At 39.3% G+C, this 24,970-nt stretch overlaps 1 protein-coding gene across 23 annotated transcripts in view; it reads left to right on the forward strand.

Moving 5' to 3' along the window:
• The window catches only part of RBMS3 (RNA binding motif single stranded interacting protein 3), a 711,765-nt gene that overhangs the window by 635,179 nt on the left and 51,616 nt on the right, over positions 1-24,970 (forward strand). For all 23 annotated transcript variants that reach the window (XM_069007351.1, XM_069007350.1, XM_069007373.1 and 20 more), the window contains 2 exons: positions 3,970-4,066; positions 6,628-6,678. In XM_069007351.1, coding sequence (XP_068863452.1) covers positions 3,970-4,066; positions 6,628-6,678 — 148 coding nt within the window. The remainder of the gene's footprint in view (positions 1-3,969; positions 4,067-6,627; positions 6,679-24,970) is intronic.

A 24,970-nucleotide genomic window follows, 5' to 3' on the forward strand; every position in this document is an offset into this window, starting at 1 on the left:
ATATCTGGGGGACTATTTTGTGCATTTGCTGGCCAATGGGCTCAATATTCAGATAGGTCTTTTCCAACTCAAACATCTGACTGTGTGCCTTGTTGCAACAGAAAATTGCTGCCTTGATAATGCTTGGTAATACTCTTACATTATGTGAGCCCCAGGATACTATTTATGAATCTAACTTTTTCAGTACTGCCCGCAGGCACGAGGCATGAGCAAATGGTGTTTATTGCAGTGCAAATAGGATCTTGCTCTTGCGCAGATTCCGTCTGGAAGCTTGTATGTTCCCCAATAGAATGGGAACCATATGGATTTTTTTTCTCCTTTTTGGCAGGGAAATAGCGGCCAGACACTGCAGATAGTGCAGTCCCCAAATGTGAAGGGAGGGTTGGTGTAGCAGGGGAGTATGTGCTTTGTCTGTTAAGCAACAGAAACTGTTGTTAAAGCGCTGCCTCTGTGTGCCTTATGATGCACTGGAAACACACTTCTTTCTAACATCACTTAAAAACGTGTTCTTTTGAGCCCCTTATAAACCCCCCCTCAGGAACTTCCAGGAGCATCTTTTTGCCTACTAGTGATGAGTTTCCCCTGTGCTTATGGAATCTAGACATGCTGAAAAAGTCTATTTTTAATACAAGGGCGATGTCCATTTTGCCTTGCCCTTGCCACCTGCATGCTTATGCTTCTGGTGTTGCAACTGCAGCTGAGGAGCAGGGACACTGTCTTGAACCTGCAAAAAAATGCATGGACCAATGTAAGGATGCAAACTGCATTCTCAGAAAATGCAGCTGAGTCTTTTGGAGAGCTCTCCTTAGAGCTCACAGGTCAACTACCACAAAGCCTATAGCTCTCAAAATACCTAGTGCACTTTAATGCCAGGAAACTTGGAGGCATAATTTAATACATCTAAAATGAGTCAAAGCCAGTATAATTCATATCTCTTTCCACTCCTCTTTCTGATGCAGATATTCTGATGACTGAGAGTCCTTTATTCCCTTGAATGAACTTACAAAAGCATCTTCCACCTAATTTCACCTCTCCCTAAGCCTAAAGAAAAAAAAGAAGGCAAGGCCTAAGACTGAATATAGCAAGGTCCTCAGCTGCAGATCCTGTTGGCATGCTCTAGGGTTTGTGCCAGGCCACCCTTGTTTTTTGTTCCCCCTGTCTTTTATTAGATCCCCAGCATGTCTCTTAATGCCAGACAAATGAGGATATTAGCCCATTTGTATGTAAAGGGAATTTAGTGAGATGCCTCAGTGTCCCATGGGTGAGGGCATGTTGAGCCCTCTTTGTCAATGAGCCCTGCCCTGGCAGCAGATGACTCCAGCAGTGTGGTAGGTTGAGCATCCCATACCTGAGTGTGGCTCTGCTTGAGCCTGTCCCCGGCAACGACACCTCTATCCTCACCATACCGCTGTACTTCACGGGTGGCAGAGATATCCCCATCCTTCAGTATTAGATCCTTTTGGCCACAAGTGGCACTGAGGAAGGAAGACAAGCCTTTGTCTCTTGCTGTAAGAGATTCCTGACTGCAAAATGTTTTCTCTACAGCCTGTTGCAGTGACTGAGATTGTTACATTTATTATTATTATTATTATTATTATTATTATTATTATTATTATTATTATTATTATTAAAACTGAAATATATGGACTGGATTTTCTTGCATTTGCATCATCAGAGTTTCTTCCTGTCTCTTCCTTGATGCCCTTGTGCATGAATTTTCCCAATACAGCTGAGTGTCCTGGTAGTATGTTTTATTTGATGCTTATTTGAGAGCATTCCAAATGGCATCAGATAAACGGCATTGGCAGGGATGTTGGAAGGGCTGTATTTTCCACATTACCGTAGTATATATTCTACAGGCTTATGTACTATTCAGATAACTGCATCTCTACGCTGAAACTGAAATGGCAAGCTGTCTGTCAAGTTCTTGGCTTAGCACACATTTTCTGTAAATTTGTTAGTATTTGCTAGGATTTATTGGAGAGTTTATTCCAAAGAGTCAGCACTACTTCCAAATGGAAAGTTGTTTCTTCCCTGTACTTGTCTTTGTCCAAGCAGTTCATATGTGGTTATGAGTGTGAGCCCAGCATCAGTACCAGGTTTATGAACAGAATGAGAACAGAACGAACAAAAATGTGTGGTTTTCTCAAAAGAGTTCTGGTTTTATATTATCTTTTAGCTTAAGAGGTTTATATGTATTTCTATACATTCCACATTTTACCCATAGACTAAATTCTGTCAGTCTGCCATTGACTGTTTTCATCTGCTGCACACAACATTTTTTAGTTGATCCACTTAGCAAGAGCATGGCCCAAGAGATTTCTGGTTAACATTGATCTGGGGGAAGACCCCTGTAAAAGGAGTTAGATAATATGCATTGTGCTAGTGCCTTAGATGAGCCTGTCTAGTGGTAAAAATCCTTTCTCCCATGATGTTGTGTGATCTTAATATTTGGTGTAAGCATGGAGATACAAATACCTCTAAGTTCTCATAATAGGATATATATAAAATTGGGCAAAGGCACAATTTTAAAATAGTCTCTGTGCGAGCATTGTGAGGGCAGATAAATGGTCCTAAAATAGCATTATATTTCTATTAAACAAAAAATCACTCAGATGCCACCTGCTGCTTTTGGCATTTTAAAATCTGATTTGGAATAGAAAGAACAAATTATTGCTTCTCTGTCTCCCTCTCCCCTCCTAACTTTGAATGTTTCCACCCAACATTCAAAGACATCAGCCTGTTTTTCCAAGGCTATTGGTTGAAGTCGGTGGTTATTTGAGCCTGCATCAAGAATGAATGCATCCAGTCTGAACTAGACTGATTAGTACTAAATCTGTGATGCCAGGGTGATCAGGAAATAGAGCACTTGTATAAACACCAGTAATGATTTTTTTGTTGTTGTTGCATAGCTCTCATGGAAAGCTACTGTTGATTGCCTCAGAGTAGGGAGGGGAAAAAATATAAAAAGAGAGGGAATGCAGTCCACTTCACTCTGCAGAATCTTCTGTTTCTTACTGGTGCATCCTATATGAGAAGGATCTATGTGAGGTTTAAATCGGACAAAAGATCACTGCACATAAGTGTTTCTTTCTGAGTCCAAAATACCGGCATTTGGACAACTGTAAGACCACAAACATTCTTTTTTTAAGCAATTTCATTGTTCTGGCTTACAGTTAAAACTGAAAAGAGGGTAAATGCAGAAATCTTTACAAGCACACACATATTAAGTACTAACTCAATCCAGCAGTAGGGATATTTTCCAAGTGATAATTTTATCAATAATCATTAACCCACAGGGAAGGAGAAAGAATATAACATTTATTACCATAAAGCAAGAGATTGTGCAGCTTCTGTTCATAGCATGCAACAGTGGAAATAAAACCAAGTAAATCTGAGATGTTCAGTGCTGCCTGGGGCATTTAGCCTCATAATTCCTGATACATTTCACCAGGAAAGGAGCGTTTTGCTCTCTGCCTAGATGAATATGAAAATTTTAGCCAGAGTTTTTGTAGCCACCCCTTAATAAAATAATTCAGGCATGTATATAGAATGTGTTATTCTCAGCACTGAAGCACTAGGATATGAAAAGGAAACAGTACCCTGTGTAAAAATGAAATCGGTAATGTTGTCTTTGATATTGCGTAAGAAATTTCCTTTCACTAGCTAGCACTCTGGAAAATCAGCTGTCTTTGCATTTCAGATAATTGCTTCTTGTATTGTGAAGTTCTATATTTGTGCTAGTTGAAGTGAAAAAAATATGCTTTGTGTAAATATTCCTCCTCCTTTCCATTTTCAAGATCTGCTCAATGGAGCCATCACATCTATTTTATTGTGGTTTTGGAAATAGATGGACATAATTACCTGTGTAGACTCTTTTTGTCTTTGCCCAGGAGGCAGTGAATTATGTAGTCAGAGCCTAAGTAGTCAAAAGGTTCAAAAAATCTCGCTTTTGTTCTTTGTTTGCAGATTTTATTCCTCACCGTACAGTATTCCAACAAACCGCATGATTCCACAGACATCAATCACGCCATTCATTGCTGCTTCCCCTGTCTCTACATATCAGGTACGTCAGATTTGCGCTTGTCTACTGTGTTTCCCAGTTAATTATGTTTTGGATGTGGATGTAGGCAGAGTGTATACCACAGAAAATTATGTGAGTGCTTGCACTCTTGAGTCACACTTAAAACAAAGGGCTCTCTAGCAGTATTCAGGTATCATTGGTTAGAGTATCATTTCCTTCATTCTTTACAGCAGTAATGAAAGCCACTGTAATTCTCAATTTCAATCAGCTTCTCTGATAAACAAAATTTTGTTTAATTACCAGTTTACAACACCAGAAGCTTGTCATTCTTATTGAACTGTTTCCTCATTTTGGCTCCTCTTCATTAGCCAATTTTTTTTTAAGTGTTTTTTCTAATAATTTATGTTGACTGCATTATACTTTGACCTTTTGACCTCAGCTGTATTTTTTCCAGTAACTGCATCCTTTAAAAGCACTCATTTTTATCCAATAATCCCTGACAAAGCAAATTACTTGAGGATAAGTGTTCTCAAATCGTTCTTTAGTCTGCTACATGCCATGTCATTCAGAATTTCTCTTATCAGCATATCCCTCTCAGATCTCCACTGGGAAATTATTGTCTTGTTTTGGCTTTCTGAGATGGAAGTCAAACCCAGATTGTACACTTTTATTATTAGCCATTCTCTGGGAACATATCGCTTCGCAGAAGCTGGTCATTTTCTATACATTTTCCAATTTTAGTTATTTCTCTCCTGTGCCATCAGTGGTTTTCCAGCCCTGGGTCTTACCTGAAATAAGCTACCCAAACTTGCAAAGCTGCATGGTGGGTTGTTCTTAATGTCAGGGTTGGTTTGTTGTGGGTGGGGGTTGCTGATGGTATGGTACTGCTTACAGGTAATTCTGGGGGGTAACTGTGCTTTAAACTTAATTTTCAAAGAGAAATGATTCTTATCATTCTCTTTGACTTTTGTGTTATTTTATTTTAGATGGCTATGTAGCATTTGCCAAGCAAAAGTTGTTTTGATGAGGTCAATTCAGTAAATTTCAGTAATGACAGCACCAAAGAAGAGTCAAAGCCAGAGATACACAAGCGCAGCTCACACGCAGTTTTCTCAGTAGCAAAGCTGGCTTAAGAGCCATACTATTCCCCCTTATTCAGGCCAATGAGTTCAGGCCACCCAGCTGCTTACTTTCACCACTGCTCCACAGTTCAGAGTTGCTCCCTTTTCCCATTCTGATTTGAACCATTGCATCAGTTTGTGGTTTCATGTGTTTGCACCAAAACCATTCATTTTTATTTTTTTTTAACCCGTATCATTTTCCTTAGATAGTTTGCCGTGTAAGCCCAAAGACATTTGCCCTGGCACAGTGAAGGAACTGCAGTGGTGCAAGAGTGGAAGCAATGAGCAGCAGCAAGATGTGCCAGCTCTAGTGTGTTTTAACTCGTGGGGATTCACAGCAGAAAATGTTGCAGTAGAGGTGTTCGCATGTGGGTGCGCTGGTTTTAGTTCTAAAGATGTTTTGCTAAACTTGCTTTTCAACAAAAAATAGACTTTGATAAACACATACAAATGTTGAAGCACACTGTTGTACAATTAATTCTCAACACTTCCTTCATCAACAAAATCACAGGGCATCTGGAGAAGCAGGACCGTGTAACTTTCTCCTTGTCATGCATGGTCAGCCTGAGGTGCTACACACCCCTCTCTGTGACAGCAAGGGAGGTGCCCTCTGGTTACTCTAGCACAGCTACATCTTTTGTGTACTTGTGTGTTGTGGTGCCCAGACTGATGCAAAAGGAAACTAAAATACACAATTCTTGGGGCTGAGTCTGAGCTATGATAGCATGTGGGCTGCTCACACATAGCATAAGAGGGAGTTATGGCTCAGAGATGCCACCACAAATATGCAAACACTCTGTAATGTGCTTAATTCTTAGTAAAATTGTTATATCCTTGAAATGTATGTCAGTCATAAGGCAGAACAACAAAGACAGACTTTGGTGATGCATATGGAGTTCTGGTGGGAGTTGACCCCAGGATGCTCAAGCTAAGAATGATCCTGGAGGGGCAGACTTCTTAAGCCAGCTTTGCCATGAAAGCTTTCAATTAGAATAAGTTTCAAAAACTCTGAATTAGATCTGCAGTGCTTACTGAAAACAGAATAAGCCATTCTGGGATCTCTGAAAATGTTATACTTTTAAAAGTTCATACAGATACCTTTGAAAATAAACTTTGAACATTTTATGTCTCCTGCACTGTCGGTTGGATGACATGTTCATGATTACACTGATGGATGAAAGCAAACAATGCAAATGAAAAAATAGGAAAACGGAATATTGAAGACTGCTTTATGAGATAAAATGTGATTCATAGAAGTGGTGCATTCACTGAGACTTCTGACTTTGGTGGAAGACATTATCAAATGAAATTCGAAAGTTTTTTCCTGTGTCAATAACTTTACGAAGCGTAAATTAATTTTGTGTTCAGTTATAAGACTTAAGTCTTTTGTCAAAATTAGCACCTTAGTTGTAATAGAATATTTTCAAGTAAATCTTCGAGTTTTAAACTTTTCAATGCTAATTAAAAGTATTTGATGTGCAGGTCCAGAGTACTTCATGGATGCCTCATCCGCCATATGTTATGCAACCAACAGTAAGTGGATACTTGGTTATATCTGGCTAAAAGTGCTTCCATTGTAGCCTTGCTCTGCTTGTCCAGCTACACGAAGGTCCTGGGTCATGTAAGAGCAGCCAGCTGCTCCCTGTGTGTGACAAGAGCCCTCTGCTGTAAAGATTCTGTTTCTTTAAGGAGCACCACTTGATTTAGTGGAAAGGGGAGCATGGGCGCTGTGTTATCTAATTGCATTGATTGTAAGAGAGTTACAAGTTCTGAAGTGTTGCTTCTGAAGCTCTGCTTCAGGGACTGCAAGATAACTGCATTCCTACGTACTTTGAATTGCCAAGATGAACACGTGACCATTCCTTATATGTTCATCTATCAAAAATGTCCTGTGCAGTTTAATATAAAGGATCCTCAGTGCCTCAGTAATGCATTTCAACATAGTGGAGAAGGTGAACCACAACTGTCTTAGAGAGTTTCTACCAAATCTGAATCTCCTTTATGATTTGACCGGTCAACTCTCTTTTTTTGTCCCCCTGAGGACATTGTCATCTTTATCAATTTATAACTACTTAAGGCTGCTTTATGTTTCTAACCAACATTCATTAGAAGTAGTGCAGCTGATTTTTTGTGTACCTCACAGAACAGTTTCAATGCACTTTGCCTAAATATTAGTGATATATGAGAAGAAAACACCACACTGAATTCCACTATATGCAAGTCACTTTAGTTACATTTCTACCTTTGATGAGTTTCTTGGGTATGGATCCACTTAACAGTGGCATTAATCAAAATTTAAATGTATATTCTAGATAATCATCAATACACTGATTTATACAAGAAGAGTAAAATTAAAATGAAGGTCTATGGCTTAGGATTGTTTGTTATTCATATATTTTGACTTCACAGTCATGTAACTTCTGGTGAGAGTTACAGCAACATGGATATAATTACACTACATATCTGTTTAGTAGCACAAGTCTCTCATCCCAATTTGCAATCCTGCTTCCACACCCCTCAGCTCTTTGGAGGCAAGTTCTTCAATTCTCTCACAAGGCAGGGACCACAGTGTGGGACTGACTGAGCACCCAGTTCCTACTGCTGCAGTGCTGCACCTCTCTGCAGACCATGGGGGAACTTTCCATCTCGGTGGAGTAAAGCTGTTGCTGTATTCCTTGTAGGGAGATGAAATGTATTGAACAAATTCACAGTTAACATCAGTCCTGTATTCTAATATTTGGATTTAATAGCAGAGCACAAGAAATCTTAGATGCATGTATATGATGAGTTACCAGACTTGTGGAAGCCAAAGAATCTCCAATTCTTGCAGAAAGACTCCCTTTGAAAGGAAAACCTAAGAACTTTGCCAATCCCAGATTTTGTGTTTATGTGTGTATTTGAGGTTTATTTGACAGTATTCAGCAGAGCATTTTTTTGCAGTACTAGAAGAGGTATTTTAGTGTGGTAATTGAATGTATTTACCCCTTGGTAAGGACATGAAAAGAAAACTGCCTTTTATAGTGAATGGCACCCTCAATATGCCGAGTTAAATTTGTGTTCATTGTCAACCAGAGAGTCATGTCAAAAAAAGGAAGTGTGATTCTAGGTGGAAAAGCAGAGGGACAGTGGATAAGTGGTGCACGATTTCTGTTCCAGTGTCATTGCCGTCGTGGGTTACTTCCATGTGTTTTCTGTAGCAATCCTAGTCTCTTCCCATATGTTTCCAAAGATTATGTTCTTAAGAGGACATGAGGCATTTAGTACAGAAGAAGTATAAAAGCAAAAAGGCAGAACTACCATTCCCTGGGTTTTATTCAGAGATGAATTCTTATTCAGAAATGTCTGAAAACTTGTCAGAGTACTACCACACAGAGAATTCAGGAGACTTCAGAATTAATGGCCTGTTTTGAAAGAAAATAAAGAGTCTGTGTCCATTTTAAGTTTCTGTAGTTTCATGCCTAACTATAGACTCTATTCTAGGCATCTCCATAGCTTTAAAAAAAATAAAGAAAAGATTACAATAAAGTTGGCAGAATTAAGGATGTGAGTTTTCCTAACCCTGTGAGCTGATGAAACCAGGAACTTTCTAATTTGGTTAGCTTTTTGTTTCTTCTTGTAAGTTAGTTTTGCATGTTATTATCTAAATTGCTGCCACTTTACTTCATAATATTTTATGAGATGATTGATTGTGGCATGTGATGTCCCCCTGGAAACCACTGCAGATAAATATTACATTCCCCTTGCCCCAGGAAGGAGAACATTTTGTTAAGCCTCTATTACTCTTTGTGAGTAGAGATGAACTCATACAGAAAGCACAGTTTGAATTGCACAAACAGTGGTGGTTAATTCTTTGTTTTGATTATAAGTATCCACTAAATCATGTTACTGGATGATTAGCTTTTCATTTCCGACAGAAAGACCTACTTGATATTTATGTATAATTCAACATCACATAGTGTCCCTCATGACAAAAAGACAGGCAGAACCATGCTGTAGAGGAGACAAAGGGGGTTTTCGCTCAGCGTGCTGTGCGCAGACCGGGCAGTGTTCTCCCAGACTGGCAAGCTTGCTGACAGGAGGGAAGAGCTGTGCTGCACGGCACTACCATCCTGTGTCTGCCTGTCCCTCCTCTGCCTGCCCATCTCATCTCCCTTCCCACCTGCCTCCCTGTGCAGAAAATACAAAGCTCTTTCTTCAGTGATATCCCCTGCAGTAGGTTGGCCTGCCAGACATTTTGCTCCTTTATTTCCCTTTGCATATTGATTTCAGCCACATTTTCCTGATGTGTGAGTGTATGCATTCTGTATCCATTTGCTTGGTGGATTAAAAAGCCCACTATAGTAAAAGATTGCATTTCCAATTCCTTCTGTAGCTTTTTAACTACAACCAGATAAACCTCTGACCCTAACAAGCAAAAATGTCATATATATTAACTGGAAAATATTTGTGTATATTGCTTTCCATTCTCACCTTGTTTGTCTTCTTCTGTGATACCCTAAAAACAGAAAACAAATTACATTTTCTAAGAAAATAATAGTCCAAACATTTTTGTCCTAAAAGCAGAAAGTCAGATGAACAGACAAAGACTCTGCAGGTATAGAACTGATATTGTGGGGTGATACTAATAAACAGCTGCAGATACAACTTTTAAGGGGGTTTTATTTTTGGTTACCAGTGATTTTTGCTGGTCTTACTCTAAGAGCCATGGAAAAATAATATCAAATAGGTTGAGGTAGCATTGCTATTTCTGAATAAATAGTATTAAAAATAAACTTCTGCTGGCATAGTAGGGTTGCACATGAAAACTTCTCACATCTTTCTGCTTGCACAATGTTCAGGGTTTTGGAAAACAAGATTCCTGAATCATGTGGACATGATGAAAAATTTACCTGGAGTTTCACGTGTGACTTAGACACTTCTGAAAAATGCACCCTTTGTAAACTGAACCTTCACCACTTTTTCCCGTATTGACTGTGCTGTGTCCCAGTAAGAATACCTAAAATTTGGCAGTTTCATTGCTTTCCCATGTTCCCTGGTGCTCTCTCTCCATAGTTGTAAGGGAAGACAAGTTCCAGAAGAGTTATAGCAGTGTGATTTTGGATTAAAATTGGCAAAACATATAAAGCACTGATGGTAGTATAGGCTCAGTTTAGTTAACTATATCTTTCAAAGTACAGCGCTTACTATTCTGTGTTTGAAACAAGGCTTATATTTCATTACTGCCTCAGGATGAGGATAGATGGATAGTGATGACAGAATGAAAACATAAATGGGATAAGAGTTATTCTGGGGATTTGTAACATTTGCCGTATTATTGTGTTTTTCCTGTAGTCCCTGAAGGCTGTTTAACAGTTATGGGGATACTTTGAAAAACATGTTTACATGTCAAGTCACATGTAGACAATCTCATTTTCACTAATGAGAACATTTGTTCAAAATATTTGGATTCGAATCTTTATTACGAAAAATACATGTACTCTTCCTCTTTAAAGGCAATTTTTTTTTAGTGAACTAACTAAAATGTGCTACCCTGGTACTCAGTGTACACACTGGCTTTACACTTATCCTCTTTTATTTACAAGTAAAACTGTGCAACCATAAGTAATCACTGGATATGCACAGATAGATGTTCTTGTCAGTGTGGAATAGTTTCTGCATAATAGCTGGAGAAGGAGTATGCCAGTGGCAGCATGAAAGGTGCAAACAGAGCAGCATATGGAAAAATCTGCCATTGATAATGATAAAGTATGTTGGGGAGAACTTAGGTTCTGGAAGTTTCTCAAGCCCTCACAGTCCTTCTAGAAAGGTCAATGTCTTAAAAAACACCCTTATTATTTTTTTCTGTCATCCTTCCTGTGGCCCATGGCTGAATGTAATCTGTCTGTCTTTAAAAGCATCAACAAAAACGTGTCTTATTTCATAAGCAGTGTAAAACCCCTACTTTGGTGAGAAATGAGGCTGAGTAAGGAATCCAGATTCTTGCCTTTTGATTGTTGTGCATGAATGTAGCATAAAAGGTACAAATTGTTCAACTGAAATGGATCAGTTTTCATTTTCTCACTAGCAACTCTGCTGTTCTGGAGAATACCCAAAATACCACAGCAGTTTCAGTGTTTTGATTCCTACGCTCTGGAACAAAGAAGTTCCTTGTGCTCCAATCCACGTCCCTCTCCCAAGACGGCTTTCTCTACCTCACGTTTATTGCTCTACCTTTTTAGTAAACAGAGCCAGGAGTCTATCTTGAGTTTGCCTGTTTGAGTGTAAGAAAACAAAGTATGTCCTCTGCAGACAGTTGAGTCCTGCCTCTAAGATGAAATGTAAGAATTCAGCTAGCTGGTATGAAAAGTAAACAGGAAATAATCCTTAGAAATTGGAATCTCCAGCAAGTCTTTCAACTTTTAGCTGTGTATTTTTAAGAGATCCTTTGAACATGAACTTACTTGAACTCTTAAGGCTAAAGTGTTTAAAGGTTGAAATAACTAGCCAAATACCAATGACAAAGTTCTGCTGAACAATTTTAATTCCAGTGTTTCCCAAGGCAGAAAATTGAGGACTGCCAATTCTATAACTGATAATCAAGACAATAATTGGCAATGTTCCTTTGGAGCAGGCAGGCTCACATGAGGTCATTTCTGCCTCCCTCTCACCCAGCACTCACTGTATACAGATGTTGTCTCAGTGCTACCTAAACGGGTTTTTCAGATGCAGGTGAGCATGTGCTTTGACTTTCTTTAGTGCCAGGTGTTGTTCGGGGGAGAGTACTCAGGACAGAAAAGCAGTGCTCGAGCTCAACCAACTTAGACCTCTAAAAAAACAGGTTTAAGTGATTCGGCCAAGTTACATCTCCTACGCAATGTAGCGGTTTTTGAGTCTGATTATACAATGCTTCTGGAATCATATCAAAGTATTGCTCCAGTCCTTTGTTCTGCTGTTGTAGAAATTAATATGAATGCCAGAAAAAGATATATTTAAGTTAGATTGCCAACATTTTTTGACACTCTGTTAGAGCCCCCTAGTGAAACTGAGCATTTTTTGTGATGGCAGCAAGACACACCACATATGGATTCACTTAGAAAACATGGACAGGAGAACCACAAATGTTTCCAGTAGACAAGCCCTTGCATTTGAGGAACTTGTGCTGTGATGTTTTATCCTAAAAAGACTTCAGAGCTCTAGTAAAATTTTCTTTTCTTTCAAGTATTCTGCAGATAGCATGAACACTAAATGGATAAACCATGGGTTTGTTTAAAGACATTTACATTAGTGGAAAAAAACATATGTCTATGTTTCATATAAATCTATAAACATAAATAAAAAAGATATTTGGAAAAGAAGGCATCTGACACTAAATTTGAAAGATTCCCCGGAGTTTTGTGAAGCCAGGAAATTCTGGTTGAGGTTATGGAATATTGATTTCTTTTTAACAGAAAAGATGCAACCTTACCCATCAATGTTAATTGTCAAGAAAAACCTTAACACAACAGCTGTTTAAAAGCAGCTCTATCAAAGGGGACTATTTTTTTAAAAGTTGGTTATTAATCAATAGACATTAGAGGACCTTCTGTGGAAGAATGTAGCGCATTTTTAAAAAAAATCAATCTCTAATTTTGTACAAAGACTGCATTCTGCTTTCACTTTCCCCACTCCGTGTACATCACCTAAGAATATCAGCAATGCTTTATTTATTTCATAGCAATATATGTAAAGTCTCTGTTTTCGTGGAGATATGTGTTTACATCAAGTTTTAGAATTACACAGAGTCAAAATCCTGAACACAAACCTGTAAGATTCATATGTTGTGTTTGCCATTTTGAGCAAAAATTCCTCATTTGGTGAGCACTGGTCAAGTTAGTTACTTTCCAGGTGGTAGATTAATAAGTAGGCAGAATGTGTAGGATTAGAAGAGAGTGGCGGACTGTGTAAACACATGCTATTAATGATAGGCCAAGAGTTAGGTTAATCAGTGTGCAGATGGTAAAGGCCTCATCAGAGTGCTAAATTTATCTCACCATCAGGTATTTTGCCCCATGTATTGCATTCTGGTTATGCATGCACACGTGTGCTGTGAACAGGCTGAGATATGTGACTTGTGTATTACAGTCCTCTCAAATTTACCCTCCATCGTGAACCATTCTCTTATTCTGTGCCCAGCATTGTCTGCTGTCTTGCACTTGATGCTCATGTTACTCGCCTTCCTTTGCTGTCTTACAGCAAATCAGACGATGTGCGTGTCATAAGCAGGACCCCAGCCTGCTTGTAACAAAGATGGTCATGTGGTGCAATTGCCAAATATGCAAGGCCTGTGATGGTGGAAGGGAAAGGCAACAATTTTCGTCTGCCATAGACAGCTAAGAGCTTTGAATGTGCTCTGTGGTCTGAGAGCACAGAGGTTTCACACTAGTTGGTGACAAGGCCGGGAATGATCTCTGGGTGCCTTTCCCATGATGGAGATGTGGTTCTCATTTCCATAGCGCAGTTAAGAATACAAGATGTTACCAGAGGACAGTTCACCAGCAGAAGGGGACCTGGCTCTCCTTTCTGCCTCCCAAACCCCACCCCTGCACTGCAGGAAATCAGCATTTCCATTATAGAAGCATTGGGCAGCTTTAGAGAAGGAGACAGGCTCTGGGGTTCTGCAAACTCAGAAGAGGATTCTTGAGGAAAGTCTGTGATTTACAACTAGAGTAATGCCAGGGAAGCACTGTGATAACTCTAAAAATAGGACTTTAAAAGACTGGCACAACCTGTCAAAGTTGTAAGGTGAATTCTTTTTAGTGGAGGATCAAGTCAAGTTTTAGGCTATTGACAAGATGTTCTTTTATAAACAATTGAGTAGGAAGAAAATGATGTATGAATCGAGGTGTAATCATCAAGGTTAATTAATTTACTATTTTTTAAAATATGGTATTCATTTGGGGTTTTGTCCCAGAGGCTTCAGCTGGCTTTGAAAGAAAATTCCAAATGGAAATCACGCATACTTGTTCAGCTATGAATGTATTTTATAGCTGTATTTATCCTTGCTGCAGCTCCTTTTTGACCTGAGCCTGCTTTTCCTCACATTGGTTTCAAAGAATACATGTAGGCTTAGAGCACTTAGTGACAGATACTTTTTCATCTGCCACTGATCAGCTTTTTGACCTTGGAGAAAACATCTTTCTCTCAGGCTCAGTTTCAGATTTGTCTTTTTTTAATCCCAATCTATTTAGATTATAAAACTGTCATACCGCTAAATAGTTTTTAGTAGAAGTTTGTGAAAAGTCTGGTGGAACAAGGGCCTGTCTTGACTGATGCTTCTAACCACATCTTCACAGTGATACTTCTAGGGTTTAGGCTTTTCATGTTAATTATTAAAATTAATTTGTCCCAGCTACAAAAGGAAATATTGAATCTGATTTTTACCAGTCTAAATCAAGAGTTGACTTTACTTAAGAAAATTGAATTGCATAGGTGTGAAACAGTGTGAATTAGAAGAGAGTCATGCCTGCAGCAATAAACTGATGAAGGAGACTCTGGCACCTTCTTAATCCTTAGAACAAAAGCACTTCCATAAATTAGCATTATGTTACACCAAGTGTATTCAAGGACCAATTTACATAAGGAGGGGAAACTAGCTAATCTATATATTACTTATGATTGCACCATGATTTTTCTAGTGCAGGAGTTGTGTAAAAAATTATAATAATGTACTCTAAGGACTTAGTGACCAGTTTATAAGATTCAAAAATTCCTGTGTCCAGGAACCATAAAGAATCACAGAATACTCTTGAGTGGGAAGAGACCCACAAGGATCATCAAGTCCAGTTCTTCAGTGAATGGCCCATACAGGGATTGAAACCACAACCTTGCCATTATTAACACCATGCTCTAACCAACTCAGCTAATCTCAGTGGCATGCTACATAATCCCTTGCAAAATCTGATTAAATAGTTTGATTTTATGCCTCTTGATAATCCTATCAGGAGGTTTGTTTCAAAACACCTTTGCTCTGGGGCTTAGCACTCCATTTTTAATTTCCAACCTAAAGGTGCTCCTATTCATTTTGCCTCCATCTGTTCTTGGTCAAACATTCTTCCTACATTCAGTAACTGTTGTCCCTTCTCAATATTCCCCCATTAACTTATAGACAAAAATTTTACTTGCATTTTCATTTTTAGGCTAACTATGTTAACATCACTGCATTTGCAGTAATGTAAGGATTTTGTACCTCTTGCTGCAACAACGACCCTTCTTTGGATCTCTTCCACTTCGAATTCATTTTCCTGGGGCAGCCAGTGCTCACAGGATTCCAGCTTTTTGTGCAAACAGCATTAATACTTCCTTCTCTTCTCTAGGATGACTTTGCTGCATTGTAAAATACCTTTTTTCCCTTGTGCTCATGACTGGTAATGCAGTCATCCTGAAATTCACTGATATACCTAGTTTTTCTCTTTCTTCCACATTTCTGGCAGATGCTCCTACGTGATAAAGGGAACCACATGTTAGCCTAATTGTCTTCATGAATTTGTGCCTTTCTCTGTTTAATCCAGTCCTTCCTGTATGGTAGTCTAATTTGCCACTTTACTTAATGGGCCTTACAACTTTGCAATCTCCCCAAATCTTATTATTCAAGGGAATTATTAAAAACAGTGGGTGAGAACAATCCTGATGGAGATTTTAGTGACCCTCCCACGGAAGCAGAATAGCTTCTCTTTTAGCACAACCTGTTATCATTTCCGCTTTAGTTAATCCTTTGTCATCCCCAAAGTTTAGTAACTTCTGGCTGTAGCACTGCCTGAAATACTTTATTGACCTTCAGAGAGTTTAGATCTGCTGCATGTCCTTTGTTGAGAAAATAGGTCATTTTATTTTAAAAAATGAGGCTAGCTAGATCTATCTTTGATTTATCTATGTTCTATCTTCATTAATATCCTTTAGTCCTGGCCACTGGACCTGTGCTTATATGTTCCAGCTCTGCAACAGAGATGATCCAGTCCTGGTTCCCATTTCACCTTGAGTTCAGTGACTTCTCTGGGTTTTTCATCTCCTTTGTCTGTATTCATTTTTCTGCCCAAACACTCATTCTCTGAGTGCTGCCTTTGCTGTCTGATGGTTCATGTAGGAAATTGAGACAGTGTCCTTATTCTGCTGGGGCTACTTCTGAAGTATCTTTAATGTGTCCCCCATCCTCCCTGCATCAGGAGCCAAGCTCTGGGTTCTCTCCTTGTTTTTCACTTATCTATGTAAGAAACCTTTTGTTAGTTGTTTGAATATCATTTGCAAAGTCTCAGATAGACTTATAGCGAATCTTATTTCTGGCCTCCAAATATAGCATTTTCTTGCCTTGTTGTTTTCCTCCTTTCTGTGCTCATTCCTGGTATACTTATTGAGGTGTCTGAGTAAGTGGCTGATTAATTAACACCTTCTCAACTGTAACTGCTGAAGCATCTCAATAACATAATTATTTTAAAATTATTTTTGCAGAGGAAGTGCTAATAATTTATTTTTTTATATCAATGTATAAATGTACACTGTGATCTGACACCCTGAAAGCTGGAAACATCCAAGATATCATAACTAGTAGCTTATTATTGAATGTATTGAATGTCTAACAGTATTTGACATTCATTTTTTTACTCTCATGGGTCAAATGCTTTCTTTTTATTACAAATGTCTTTAGAAAGAATATGATATTGACCTAAACTTTACAGTACAGAGGCAAATCATGTGTATCTTTCCTAAACTGATTTCAGTCGCACTGAAGTGGAGTAATTGCTTAATAACAATTTTCAGATTGTAATCTTGTGGCCTTGTTTTCCTCTCAAAGCAGTGTGAATTAGGATTAAGTCCACGCATTCAGCAGTGTTTGCCACAAAGCCTCTTGTTTTGAGTCAGTGGTATCTGCAGTGCTGTTGAGAGCATGGTTTCAACCCATTTCTTACATGACTGCAAAAAAAAAATAGTGAAATGTAATAGCATAAACACTGAACATTCTTTGGCTGCTTCATAGTGGATTGATGAAGAATGAGTTGTGCAACACAGTGACAGATCAACAGAATCTGAAGAATTTTGAAGGAGTGACAAGTTGTTATTTAGTGAAACCACTACTTTTGTTTGGACTACGTGCCAAAGAGACTCACTTCCATCAGGGTAGGTTCTCTTATCAAATAGCCTATTGTTAACAAGCAATTGGAAATCAGGGGCTGAAATATCACTTCTTCCTACCACGATTTAAATGCAATTTGTTATTTTTTGTTACTGACTACAGCCTCTCGTTAAAGGATGTCTACTGGACATCCTTTCCCATTCTGTGCCTTTTAAATAAGCTACCTGTTTTGTAATGTCACTTCAGGTCTTGTTGCCCAGGAGAACCCCTGTCTCTAACACCCACCCCAAATCCCAGGTGTAGCCTTTCACCACTGTGCTTTTCCGAGCGAGCGATTGAGTGGAAGTTATCTTTTCCCTGTGCGTGGCAAACCATACATGCACATCCCAAAGCAGGAAGACAATTGGGTTCCTCGTTATCCGCTGTCTACTTCTGCCTCCTAAAATGCTGTAAACTCCCAGAGTGTGGAGTCCTCAGGTGGGGTTCAGTCTGGGATAACTTGGGTGATTACTCCAACTTCAAGCTGAGGATCACAGGATTGACACCCTGTTACTGATCTCCGTGGTGGGACAAGAGGGCTGCATGTGATTCACACAGCACACAGCCTGCTTTCAAACAGCCTTTGTACTTTTGCGGTACGGCAATCTGCAAATCATTATGCACCCCCTCTTTGCCCAATCCACACAGGATGTGAGTCTGTGTCAGCTCCCAGCTTGACAGCCTTCCTCTTTAGCACTATCAATAAAAAACTCTGCTTTCAGCTTCGGAAATTACTGGTCTACTGCCTTCCTCTAGCCAAGAGGGTGGGTGTCACATTCACAGATGTCCCACATCTGACAGGGCTGTGGCTAAAAGTATATTTCTGTAGGCAGGTAGGGGAAGAGACCTACCATTGTAAAGCTGGTTCATCCGCACTGCCACTACTGCTCCTGGCTAACCCAGAGTTCAGTGGTCCAGGAGAACAAGCAGTGCTTCAGGAAAAGCATGGTTGTATGCCTTCCACCACAACATTTCTTCCTGCTGGCAGGCCATGTCATTTTTGTGGAAAGGAGAGGATTGCTCTAGATGTACTTATTTTAAATGAGGATGAAGTGTTTGATGAAATGATCATTTCCTGGTGCTTGTCACAGGTCTTGCTTCAGGGAGAGAAAGGGGTGGACATTTGTCATGAGCAGTTTGAGTGTTTCTGATAGACAGGCAGATGCAGAACCCCATCTCCCTGATTTGTGTCTGTGGAAGTAGCAAAGCTGAATTAGCTCCCTTGCTAACTCCACTCCAAGTGCAGCAAGCAAAGATACTCATCATGACAGCTAAAGCTGTGACAGGCCACATCTTCCCCCAGGAACAGCACAGAAATAAGAAAAATTTGAAGAGAAAGACCTGTGCAATTCCCCTGGTTTCATGCTGCTTTCTGCAGACAGTAATACCCTATTCACATCTTCACCCTTCACTTGATATCAAATTTTATAACATTTCAACCTAAATCTTCACAGGTATTCAACACCTTGGGCATGTTGGTTCTACCAGGGGATGACTATGAAGCCAATTTTAGTTGGTTAGAGCATGGTGGTGGGGGAAACTGGTCTTTGAAAGGGAGTCCAGGTACTGCTGCTGCTGCTGCCAAGAAAAGAGTTATGGCTCAGAGCTCAGATTTGGACTCACACAGCAAACATTCCTTCAATGCATGACAGTGTTCTTGTTAAAAGCATGGATCTGGAGTAGGTCCTGGGAATTCCATACTAGTCTGACCCTTTCCTTTGCTTTGCCTGCACTTTCCAGGGTAGAAAAGCAAGACTATTTATCCTTGGGTGACAAAGCCAAACCTGTTTGGCTAAAACATTTTGCTTGGCTCTCACAGGTGATGTGCATGTCTTTGAGATTCTGGACTTCATACTTCATGGATAGTAACCATGGATGTTTTCACTGATATAATATAAACGTACCAATGTGTGTAACTTCATCCATTCAGGAAACAAAAATACTGGACGTGTGCGTAAGCCAGGTGCACTCATTACAAACATCTTGTAATAGAGCTGGGGAAGTTTCAAATACCATAATTGAAGAGAACTTTCTCACAATATTCAAAATGTGAATATATAAATACATTTTTATTCTTCCTAGAGTTTTACAAGCCATTCAAATCTGTCTTCCAGATAAAAATCAGTGACACAGGTCATGGCTCTGAGAGTGTGGGCTGTGGTGATTAGAAATGATCTGTTTGTGGTGATATTTGCTTGCCTCCACAATATGCAATGTATTTGAATCCTCTTTGAGCTTCTTTTCGTTATTTTGTTCAACACAAGAGAAGAAGTAAGTAGAAACATGCCATGAGTGCTGTTGTGTCGAGTGAAGTATGAGACTGTGCATTGCCATTTCCTTTCATCTACTTGGCCAAGCTGGGACAATATGTAACCAGGCATTATGCAATATTTGTTCTGCTTCTCACAGCATAAACAGCTGTGTTAACTCTTTTGTGCTGGTAAAATTCTTGTGGATAAATACAAGGGATGGAACTCTTCGACATTAACAATTCCAATATCCAGTACAAGTCATAGGAGACTCACAGGCATTACTTTTGTATGCTGTATGTGCTAAAGGACAATTGTTTTACTCAAATGTGGTTGTTTGCCTCTGAGAAATATTTTCTCTATTTCAGAGAGTACTATCTATCATTCTGACATGATCCAAAGTGAAAGCCCAAGCCAAACAAACCAAGCAACAGCCAAATCAGCAGAAGGCTAGAATGTGTGACAAAGACTTAAAATCCCAAAAGAGCCTTCTGTCAGGCACCCATTTTTACCCTAGGTATCACCAGTTAATGAGTTACTGTGAAGTCAGTGAACACTAATGTGAAATTCTTTAGCATTGCTGTAAGCAAGTCCATTTTGCTGACCTCTGAGTTAGGAACTACAGAAAATATCACAAGCTGCAGCCAGCTGTTCATGCCTCCTGCATGATCTGCTTAAACCTTGAAGCAGGTGAGGCCTAGGTATACCCAAATAGCAAGTTTGTAGCAAATACACCTGATCTGAAGTGAAAAGATGAATTACCATCTCTAAAATATAGGGCAGTTGCCAGAAAGTTTTAAAATTTTCTCTGCAGATTTAAGGGACTTGGACTGCAACTTCCTGAAAGCGATGAGTCAGTTCTGATGATTGATATAAGGCTCTAATTTTCCTGAAGGTTTTCAAAGGCTTCTGAAATGTTTCTGAAATATTCTAGTAATTGGTGTTGTACAGTATTAAAAACCCTTCCAAGCTGTCTAATTAACTACAGCCATAGTTGCTTCTCAGAACCAAAATTAACTACTTGGTTTGACATATTGTGAGCCCTCTTACACAGGTGGATAATTCTAGCTCCACAAGGAGTTTTGGTCACCTAGTTTCTCAGTTCAGTGGGTCTGCAATTGAATAATTTCCTCTTAATGGGTGACTTGACTAAGTGGTTTGAAAGTAATTAGCAAACAGTGGACCCAATATTGAAGTGTATGATCAGCATCTTATCAGGAACGACTTATTTCCTGTGGGAAACTGCAGTCGACTTCTCAACAAATTCAGAAAGCAACTTGTTGCTCCTGCTTGTAAGGAAGCTAATCAAGGAATAGTTGCACCATCCCAGGCATGTTTTGACTTGTGATGAAGTGATCCCAACTGATTCTAAAGGTGTTTTCAGAAGGTCTGTTCTTTACTGCTATTGGATGTTTCATTTGGTCACTTTTAAGAAAGCAGTAATTGTCTTCTTACAGCCACAGACTGGAAGTGGATTTTTTATCCACTAATACATTTTAATCTTGGTGCACAGCTGTTAATGGGATATGCTTCCACTCCAGAGCAATTCAGATTGATTTTGTTTCTACTTCAGAAATATATTACAGCAGAGCCACAGTATATAAAAGGGCTCAGTGTGTTGAGATGAAGTAGCCTCATGGTATTTGCAGCTTCTAATGGGAGCTCAGTACATTTAGAGCAGAAGTGGTGATTGATTGTCTGGTGCTCAGGCTAATTGATATGGCACTGAGTTAGTCAGTAGCTCTCAGCTCCATCAAAATCACACATGACATTGCCTCTTAATATTGACTGGGTAGTTCATATGATAAAAGCAACATGTTTTTGAGGAGACTTACAGAGCTGAGTGAATCTTCCTTCAGCATCAGTTACATTCTTTCCAGAACGGCTTCCTGCCTAGAGTAGCATTACTCCTCCGCTGGAAATTTTTTTAAAAGGATGTTCTCAGGTCTGTTTATTTTTAATGGGCTTGGATGCGGTCACTGAGATCCTGTGAGGTCAGAAGAATGGAATGAAAGTGGTCACAGATGACACTTGAGCTATTTCCACAGCTGGATGCACACCAGCCAGAGTAGGCGGTCCTCTGCAGATGAATTAGTTCATTGAAGTACATGATACAAAACATCTGTTACAATGAGAACAAACAAAAACAATGTGCCTTTGAAGACTGGGATTTGTTGGGAGCTGCTTGCAAGGGTGCTGAATGAGGTAGTTGTCAGAAAAATTTTCAGGCTTGCCCTTGTGTGAACTAAAGCGAAACTACACATTAAAAATACCTAAATTCAATTAAGCAAAAGACCCTCTTTTCCCAAATTTTGTTGCACTGATTCCTCATACAGCAATGGGGAGGGAGAGAACCCCTCTGTACCAAATATTTTTTATACCCTAAACCTCTTTTAATACAATGGTATAATTCCAGCTGAGTGGCTGTAAAAACTTAGAAGCTACAGTGGTATAGTAACTGTTATTCTGTCAGTTGTTCCCTGTGCTGCTTTATTACCAGCTGTCTTGAAGTGCAGTAGATGTTTTTCATTGTCACTGCCACCTGATGACAAATAAAACCTTCAAAATGCTTTTGCTTGAAGAAGTAGCTCACAGCTCCTAGCCAGAAGTAGACCTTTCACGTCACCTTAATGAGCCAGAGCGATCCAAACATTCCCACCCCATTTTACTCTTACAAGGCAGTAACTTTTGGCTGCCTTTGATTTTTTTTTTTCTCACAGTTGAGCTGGTGAGGAAATAGGAATACTAAGATATTTATGGAGTAAACAAACATGCTGTGTGTATTAAGACTGAAGATAAATCAATCAAAGCCAGGTGTTTATCAGTTATTATAGGGCAGCACTGTTCTCATGGACAGTTTAAAGAAAGTGCAACATTCCTAACACATTATTCCAGCCATGGTAATGATGAATGAGATGCAGGTATACATCAAAGCATTGGTTCCCCTATTTTATTTTCTTTTTTCCTAAATTGAGCAAGCTAACTGTCACACAGATTTGATGGATGATAATCATGTCCTACATACATAATAGGAAAAGGCTGCACCACCACAAAATGCTCCCAAAGAGGTTTGGTGCCCAGTCTGTGTAGGCACATTAGGTAGACAACAGTAGTAAAAAAAAGAAGTAAATAGAAGTTAATCCTTTAGATCAAGCATGTGGCAGGGATATGTGATTTTGGACCTGGAAATCCTTTAGTTCATCCCCTGCTGGTGGCCTGCTGTGTCTGCACAAGGCTACTACTTTTTTTTAAGGCTCAACAACTGAAAGAGGAGCTTCATGGATCTCACGGGTGTCAGATAGGCCACTGGGAGAGAGCCTCTTTCCTGGCTTTCCATCTGGGATCCAGTGGTGGGTGTCAGGAGAGGTGAGAAGCTGCAGAGGAAACAAAGTTAAACAAGATCCTTGTATTGTTCAATTGATTCTAGTTTATGCCTTCCTGATAAGTGGGGTGTCTGTATGTGTAGTCATAATTTATTATAGCTGTACAAGACAATTATGTTAATCTTACTTTTATTTCCTAATATTCTTTGATCTCATACACATCAAAGATGTAAAATTTTAGTCTTGTTGGTAATTAGCTAGAAAGCAAATATTTTGTCTGTCAGTACAGAGGATACAAAGCACAAGAAATTGTCCTGGGGGAGTCTAGATTCTAGACTAATTTTTTTCTCCTCATCAGATTTTAATTTCCCTTTCATCAGTTCCCTCAGCCATTAAATAAATGTACTGGAAGTAAACTTTGCCATTGTGAAATTCATTCAGCTTATTAAACCACCTAGTCAGTCAGTACGAATCCTCAATTGAGGAAAAAGCAGTTTGGTACATCAAACGAAAATGAACATCAGTGTTCCCCAAAGTTGCAACAACCCCTTGCAGTCTGTATTGATGAAGGTTTCACGCTTGCTTGCTGTTAGTTTTAAGCAGGCACAGGCTAATGCTGTGCACAGTTCTCATTTGATTCACCCATTATAGTCCAAAGGCTTTGATTTCTAACTTGTGATTAGTGCTCTGGTCAAGAACAGCAAATGAGGATATGCTAAATTATTTGGCTCTGCAGTTGCTCTTCAAAGCTGTCTTTCTGGAAGGAGAAAACATACAGGGATTATTTTACAATTTCTGCAGTGAATCTCTGCATCAGTACTTTATGCCTCCAGCTGGTGGATTTATACATGGCAGTTTATTCTGGGGATTGACCCCTCCCTCCACTTTTGTTCATGAATTGCAAAGAGATCGTTATCTTCATAAATTTGTTTACAGTCCAAAACTTCCATATGAATAATTTATGGCAACATTTCAGCCTAAGGATTCTTCTCAGTGTGCATAACAAGTATTTATTAGATGGTTTCTTACTGGAAGTTGTTATTAGACTTGATTCTTTCCTGTTCCAAGGTTGGTTGTCCTTATCTTTATTAATTACTTCAGCTTCTAGACAAGATGGCTGTCTTGCCAGAAAATAAAATTTTGTTTCTTGATTAAACAAGTCTGCAGGCAGCATAGGGCCACAAAATTTACAACTGGATAACTGAAAAAAAGCCCAAAATCACTGAATTACAATCTGAATCTGAAAACAAGAGCAGAATCATCTCCGCTAGAGATAATTAATTACTGAAGATCTGTCTGTGGTATAAAAATCTTTTGGATACTGGCATAGTAATGTACAGTTTGGCATCTGTCTCAGAGGATTAAAACAATGTGAAATACTGGTAGCATTCCAGCTGATGACAAAACTGTAATTAATTTCAGCAGGGCTAGGATTTCAAGACAAATTTCTCAAATTCATTAAGATCTGTACGTTACCGTGATTGTCGGATTACGTAAGTTTGAACCTTTCAAATTGGAAACAGCTTCTGCTAAAAATTTTGCCTCATCTAGTTCCCGTTTTATGCTTCAAGCTGTGCACTTCTGCATTGCTCACCTGCATCCGTAACCATTTGCAGTGACACTGAACTGAAACACCAGAAGACAGTCCTTCATGATGCTGCAGTTCCTCAATAGTAACAGAAAATACCACAAGAAATACTACCAGAAAACCATTTCATGTACTTTTCAGTACCACAAGGGGGTTTTCTGTGTGCCTAGAAAAGTCACTGCGGAACAGAAATGTGGCTGCCAAGAGGTTGGTCTCTACTGGAGTTTATCGGAACATCTGCTGTTAGTTATGATGCATCTTTTGATGTCAAAGACAAAACAAGGGTTTGTTTGGTTTCTGGAGGATGGGGTTTCACATTTAATGAAGATTCACAAGCATGCAGTGCACAGAACCCAGCCCTCGAGTCCCTGTCACTCTGGAATTCATTAGAGTACTATTTTTCTATCCACACAGCTCTCAACAAAAGATGGGAGTATTAGCCATTTGCCTATCATCTCATTCTTATTTATCTCCCTTTGGATGTTTCTTGTTTCCTTTACCTCTGAGGCTACCCTTTGCCTCTGGCTAGGACTGACAAGACTAT

Source organism: Aphelocoma coerulescens, chromosome 2 (assembly GCF_041296385.1).
Source record: "Aphelocoma coerulescens isolate FSJ_1873_10779 chromosome 2, UR_Acoe_1.0, whole genome shotgun sequence".
NCBI lineage: Eukaryota > Metazoa > Chordata > Aves > Passeriformes > Corvidae > Aphelocoma > Aphelocoma coerulescens.